Raw genomic sequence first — 7,300 nt, forward strand, 5'->3', positions numbered from 1 at the left:
ACGTTGGAAGCATCACAATGAACCTCAAACACATCATCAAAATTTGGTAAAATTAACACAGGGGCTTGAGTTACCTTTAACTTCAACAGTTGGAACGCAGCGTCCGCTTCACTACTCCACACAAACTTGCCATCTTTCAGGCACTCAGTGATGGGAGCAATAATGCTATTGAAATCCTGAATGAAACGACAGTATAAAAAAGCTAACCCGTGGAAACTCCGAACATCATGAATGCTAGACGGTGTCGGCCAACTGGTGATGGCCTCTATTTTTCCTGCATCCATCCTGATTCCCTCCTAAGTAACTACATATCCCAAAGATGTTACCTCCTCTGTCAGAAAATGACACTTCTTCGCGTTAGCATACAGCTTTTGCTCACACAGAACAATAAAAATCTGCTTCAAGTGCTCCAAGTGTTGATCCACTGACCGACTAAAAACCAGAATGTCATCGAAATAAACCACTACAAATTTCCCAATAAAAGGCCGAAAAACTTGGTTCATGAGCCGCATAAATGTGCTCGGTGCATTTGACAATCCGAATGGCATAACCATCCACTCATACAACCCATCACGCGTCTTGAAGGCTGTTTTTCACTGGTCTCCCGGTCTTAGGCGAATCTGATGGTAACCACTGCGCAAGTCAATTTTGGAGAATACTCGCGAACCATGAAGCTGATCCAACAAGTCATCAAATCGTGGGATGGGAAATCTGTACTTGATTGTGATCTTGTTGATCGCTCTACTGTCCATACACATTCTCATTGACCCATCCGCTTTCAGAACCATTAACGCTGGGACAACACACGAACTCATGCTCTCTCGAATGATACCTTTCTCCAATAACTCCAACACTTGCTTCTGCAACTCCTCATGCTCCTTTGGCCGCAAACGATACGCAGCCTTGTTAGGAATGGGTGAACCTGGAATCAGATCAATACAATGTTGTATATCTCGCATTGGAGGCAAACCCGGCGGAATCGCTGCTGGTAAAACATCTTCATACAAGTTGAAAAGTGACTGCACTGCCTCGGGGATCTTCAACTCCACGCTGTTGCTCTCGACCACGACTAACACGTAGCATGTTGGCGTCTCCGATGTTGCTGCCACGAAAGCTGATCGTTTCAGCATGTTACTATTCTCGTTAGCTTTTTTGTCAACAACGGGATCACACTTCTTATCCGGACAAGCCCACAAGGTGATAGTAGCACCATCTTTTTTGAATGTGTATGTATTTTTAAACCCATCATGCTTGACCCTAAGATCAAATTGCCAAGGACGACCAAGCAAAATATGACAGACATCCATAGGAATTACATCACACCACATCTTCATATTGTTTCCCAATGGAAAATTGAACTAGACATCGCTTACTAACCTTCAATTCACTACCTTTGATCAACCATGATAGCTTATAGGGTTGTGGATGAGCAATCGTCCTTAATCCCAACTTTTCCACCATGATCGAAGAAACCACATTCTCACAACTACCCCCATCAATAATCACGTTGCATACCTTTCCTTTTGCAGTACACTTGGTCTGAAAAATATTGTGCCTCAACCATAGCTCTTCCTCTGCAGCTGCTACATTCAACACACGCCGAACCACCAAAGTAGCCCCCTGATCCGCATACACCAACTCGGTACTCACATCTGATAGTTCATCACCGTCATCTGATTCGTCAAACGTAGGAATACTATCGTCACCCACAAACGTGACCATCTGTCGGTTGGGGCAATCAGCTTGAATATTCCCAAAGCCTTGACATTTAAAGCATCGCACCGGTGTTCTTGACTGGTGCCCAGTTTCTCTCGGTGTAACCGCCGCTGGTTGTTTTGCTGTCGGAGCTGATGGCTTGGTTTGACCCGTGGTACTGCTACTGCCACGAAAAGGTGCTGCGTCTTTCCCTGACCAGCAATTAACTGTCTTCTTCCTTGTCAACTGTTTCTCCACATTCAAAGCTAGCCTGCACACGTCTTCATAAGTCCAATATTGTTGTAACTGCACAACATCAGCGATTTCAGGGCGGAGTGCCCCAAAATATCGAGCAATCGTTTGCTCATCCTCCTCGTCAACATCGCAACTCATCTTCAACCGATCAAACTCATTCGTAAAATCCTCTACAGACAGATCCCCATGCCTGCAGCCGTGATATTCAATAAAAGCCTCCTGCCTAAAGTGAGATGGGTGAAATTTTTGACGCAATAATTTCTTCATCTTTTCCCATGATAGAATTTTCTTTTTGCCCTCCCTTGATCGTTGTTTTTTCGTGTGTTCCCACCATATTGAAGCATGTTTCTTCAACTTAATTGCAACCAATTTCACCTTATCGCTATCACTGATGTATTTAATATCAAATACCCGCTCAACCGTATTAAGCCAATCGATGAATTCGTCAAGCTGGGCTCGACCTTCAAATTCCGGAATCTCAACCCCCATGCCGATATCCCATGCCGGATCACGTCCGTATTCGCCACTTCGGGTACCGTTCAGGTGAGCGAATGGATTCTCATCTCCTTCTTCGTTAATGAGGGACACATCTGTATCTGAATTTACGTCTGTCGAGGTCTCCAATCTATCCAAGCGCTCTTGGAGAGCTCGCACTTGTCGTCGCAGATCGTCATTCTCGACGTCACGCAGATCTTGTTGTCGGTTCCCGTCATCAGGGGGGTTCCTCTCCACGACCGCGTCCACGAGCACGTTCGGCCATGGATTATCAACCTGGATCACTGATACCACTTGATGACAATCGACCACGAGATAGAATGATCACACGATAAATTCACAAAAGCCTTAGCTTCAAGGAATTGAAATCAGTCAATGTCAAAAACCGCTGCAAAAACTGCTATTCCCACTATTTAAAGTGGTCCCAAAAACCCTAGAGATATAAAAGTAAATAATACAGAAATTAAAAGAAAATCACTAAAAATCTAAAGAAAGTAAATTAGGATCAGTAAACTCATTCCCGCTGCATCAAAATGACTATAATGTGGCCATTTAGTAGCCTTAAAATCTTTTGATTGGTTTCATCTTTACAAATGGCATGTTAATCAAAGTATCAAACCGTGCTAAATTTTAAACAATTATTATGTTTTAATTATAAATACGGTGTGAAAATAATGGAATGTCACTTTTTTCAACCACTTTGATCAAAATTAGTGAAATTGTGCCTTTAACAATAAAAGTGCACTTGTTGAAGTTCGTGGTGATAGTAATTATCAATAAATTGGGAAATTTGAAGGCGTATAAAATTGCTATTTCCCCATTTTAATGGCTCTTTAAAGAGTTTCATGAATGGCATTTATTCGAAAAGAGTTATTACATCTGCACCATAATAATATAAATAATTCTGAATAATTTATAAAATTTATCAATCCTGATTCAACTAGAATTCTAAGAGGACATAGAAATTATATAGCACCTTGATTATGATTAGTACTGTATTAATAACTAATAAATTACAATTAATTGGCATTTAAATCGTTTTCACCATATCTACCTAAGGTCTCATGGACTAATCTAATAGAGTGACATAATCGATTCGAACATATTAATGATACAATATTTATAATTGAATCACGAATAAGTTCTTGATTAAGCAGAAATGTAAATGAAATTTGCATTTTAATAGTTTTCTAATGAGTTTTTATTTGTGATAGTAGATTGGAAATTATTATTGCAATTAATCATCTAATTTACAAATGATTATTTATTCATTTTCTTTGAAAATATTGGAAAATATATAATAATTTGAGTTTTTATATTTGTATATATACTTTTTAAATTTGACAACGATTCAATAAGTTATGAGGTATCATGACAAACCACCAGAGTTATACTTATAAATGAAGTTTCCAAAACTTTGAAGCATGTGACAGAGTTATACTTATGAAGTAAAAATTTAATTTGCAATAATCAATGCCAAAAAGATAATAAATCTAGCCTAGTTATATCCATTGATGATCGATGTGTTAATAAAACTTAACCAGTTATTTAATGTTTGGCAAGTAAATGAGGGTGTAAATAGAATACATGCTGTTAAATTAACATTTTAAAGTACATTATATTTATGAAAAAACATGATTAGGAGTAGTATTTTCTTATTAGCACTTACAATGAAAAAATCTACTTTAATTATATACATGTATAAGAATTCGATTCAAAAAACTTAATACATATTGAGAAAATTACTTTCAATCACTTTGATGATCTATGGTTAATGCATTTTCTTAATTATCGGATTAAGACACCACCAAGTAGTTAATTTTATATGTTTAGTAGATATGTGAAAGCATTCATTATTAGCGTTTTATTTTTAATATAGCGACATGCAATAGCTTGGTTTTGGTTAGTATTTTATTTTTTAATATGTGTAATTAAGATCAATTATTATAAAACATTCTTTCAAGTATATATGCTTTCGTTAAAGCTTGGGCATAGTGATCAATGGACCATTTAGCTCAATTAAATAAATATACTACTCCGTTTAGATTTAGTGATTGACATTAATTTTCTTGCTAATTTCACAGTACTAATTTCTTATCTATACTTGATAATAATTACTTTGACCAAATTTAAATGTTAGGCCGAGTTTATATTAATGTGTATAGCAAGAAGCCTACAACTCTTAGGTTGGGTAAGATGCTATGCCTAATAAACCTTAGGGCTGGCAATTTTCGACACGACACGACACGATAATTCGACACGAATCCGCACGAAATTATTGGGTTTGGGTCAAGTCTTATTGGATCCGTGTCCTTATCGGGTTGACCCATTAAGAACCCGATAATTTCGGGTTGGGTTCGGGTCGGATGCGGGTCGGATACGGGTAACCCATTAAGAAATAATATTATTATTTTTATTATTATTTAAAAATATATATATTACTTTAATTTTTTAATTTCTTATAAATTAGGTTTAAATAGTATAAAATGAATTTTAATTGTGTAAATTAGGTTAAATTAAGGTTTAATCGTGTAATATTAGGTTTTAATCGTGTAATATCAGGTTCGGGTTGTTATCGTGTCGTGTCAACCCATATTATATCGTGTCGATAACGGGTTCGTGTCGGGTGCGGGTCGTGTTCGGATTTGAAGGTAACAGGTCGGGTTCGTGTTCGGATTTACAGTTTCCTTAACAGGTCGGGTTCAGGTTATGCCTTATTGGGTTGGGTCATTATCAGGTTGACCCGATAACGACCCAATCCGCACGATTTGCCAGCCCTAATAAACCTAATGCAGATTTTTGCAAATATACTTACTACAGTTGATTAAATGGAAACTACAAGCAATAAAAGTTGTGATGTAAATTTACTACACTTTTGTTGTACTTGTGCAATAATGTTTATTCCAATTATAAATGAGCTGTCTTATTTAAATGGACGCTAAATACTAGTTTAAGGGTAAGGCCATCCACAACGCTGTTCCTATACCGTTCCTATACCATTCCTTAAACCACTATTTGAGGGCCCCACTGTACTTTTTTACTCCATTCCTTAACTAAGGAACGGAACCTGCAACCCTCCATTCCTTAACCGTTCCTTAAATTACTATTCATTCAATTTCATTTTTTAATTTTATTTCCAACTCAATTCAATTAAAACAAACACACTTTAATAAAATTAAAATAACATTACAACTTAAAATTCAAAAAAATAGAAAAAGACATAATCAAAATCCTAAAAAAATAAAAATTGACATAATTTAAAATACAATTTTATAGAGAGAACCAAGAATAAGTTTGTCCCACATCGAAAGTGGAACATAAAACATTCAAGGATGTCTCTATAAAATAGAGACAACCAAGAATGAGTTTGTCCCACATCGAAAGTGGAACATGAAACATTCAAGGTTGTCTCTATAAAATAGAGATAACTAAGAATGAGTTTGTCCCACATCGAAAGTGGAACATGAAACATTCAAGGATGTCTCTATAAAAGAGAGACAACCAAGAATGAGTTTGTCCCACATCGAAAGTGGTACATAAAACATTCAAGGATGTCTCTATAAAATAGAGACAACCAAGAATGAGTTTGTCCCACATCGAAAGTGGAACATAAAACATTCAAGGATGTCTCTATAAAATAGAGATAACCAAGAATGAGTTTGTCCCACATCGAAAGTGGTACATAAAACATTCAAGGATGTCTCTATAAAATAGAGACAACCAAGAATGAGTTTGCCCCACATCGAAAGTGGAACATAAAACATTCAAGGATGTTTCTATAAAATAGAGACAACCAAGAATGAGTTTGTCTCACATCGAAAGTGGAACATAAAACATTCAAGGATGTCTCTATAAAATAGAGATAACCAAGAATGAGTTTCATAAATTCGCAAGCCCATCAAATATATATGGGCTAATACGAATTTCTAGTATTCATTTATTTGTAAAAATTGTTTATAAATATAAAAAACAATTTTTATAAATAAAAATATTTTTTTAAAAATTCATTTTTTTTAAAAAAAATGAATTTATTGCGTCAGCGTGACGACGCCCACTCGCGGGCCGGCGAGTGGGCGTCACGCACGACGCAAGGCGAGACACGTCGCCGAAGCGCGTGGCGGCACGGACCGTGCCGCGTCTCGTGCCGACGGCACCCGGGACGGCATGGGAACGGAACCGCGACGAAACGCAGCGCCGCAACGCGTTCCGCTACGGTTTCGTTCCGAAGGAACGAAACGCGGAATGCCCGCGGCCCGCGTTGCGGGTGCTCTAAGAGAACAACTACATATAATTTCCAATCATTTTTATAATTAAATTAGTGTCCTAACATGCACTGTCGCACATTGAAATGCTAATTTATGAACCAACTGTGACTTTGTTTTTGAATACTTTCACTCTATTATTATTTCTAAACATCCATGGAACAGATGGAGAAAATCATTTGGGAAAGGTGAGTGTACTGTAGCATATATACTAGGAGTATGTATCTATTTAATACATATAATTTTAAATCTTACACATTTACTACATCATTCTATAAGTAGTAGAAAATGTGGATTGCCCTTATTTATCAATTTATAAATCAAATATGGACCTCGTATTCTATGTTATAGCGTGATATATTTGACAAATTCAAAACAAGATCAAATTCAAGATTTTAAATTAAACTAGGAGTTTAAAGGCTAAGCCTTTTGTGTCATCTTGATATACTATTTACATGTTTTAGTACTCCCTGTGTCATCTTGATATACTATTTACATGTTTTAGTACTCACTCCGTCCCTGAAAGTTTGTTCCATTTTTCTATTTCTGTTCATCCTATAAAAAATTTGTCTCATTTCATTTTTTACCATTTT

At 36.7% G+C, this 7,300-nt stretch overlaps 1 protein-coding gene across 1 annotated transcript; it reads right to left on the reverse strand.

Annotated features, from left to right (window-relative positions):
• Positions 1-593: 593 nt before the first annotated feature.
• Positions 594-3,045, reverse strand: LOC121757810. Its single transcript, XM_042153292.1, has 3 exons — positions 3,037-3,045; positions 1,378-2,721; positions 594-1,328 (listed from the first exon to the last, which is right to left on the reverse strand). Exons 1-3 carry the CDS (start codon positions 3,043-3,045, stop codon positions 594-596), a joined length of 2,088 nt encoding a protein of 695 aa, XP_042009226.1.
• Between the last annotated feature and the right edge of the window lie 4,255 nt (positions 3,046-7,300).

Source organism: Salvia splendens, chromosome 1 (assembly GCF_004379255.2).
Source record: "Salvia splendens isolate huo1 chromosome 1, SspV2, whole genome shotgun sequence".
Lineage (NCBI taxonomy): Eukaryota > Viridiplantae > Streptophyta > Magnoliopsida > Lamiales > Lamiaceae > Salvia > Salvia splendens.

What these genes read in the sequence shown, in the direction of transcription:
- LOC121757810 (XM_042153292.1), bottom strand. An exon ending in TCAAAGGTAGTGAATTGAAG is followed by an intron (nt 1,329 to 1,377) that starts GTTAGTAAGCGA and finishes AACAATATGAAG; the next exon opens with ATGTGGTGTGATGTAATTCC.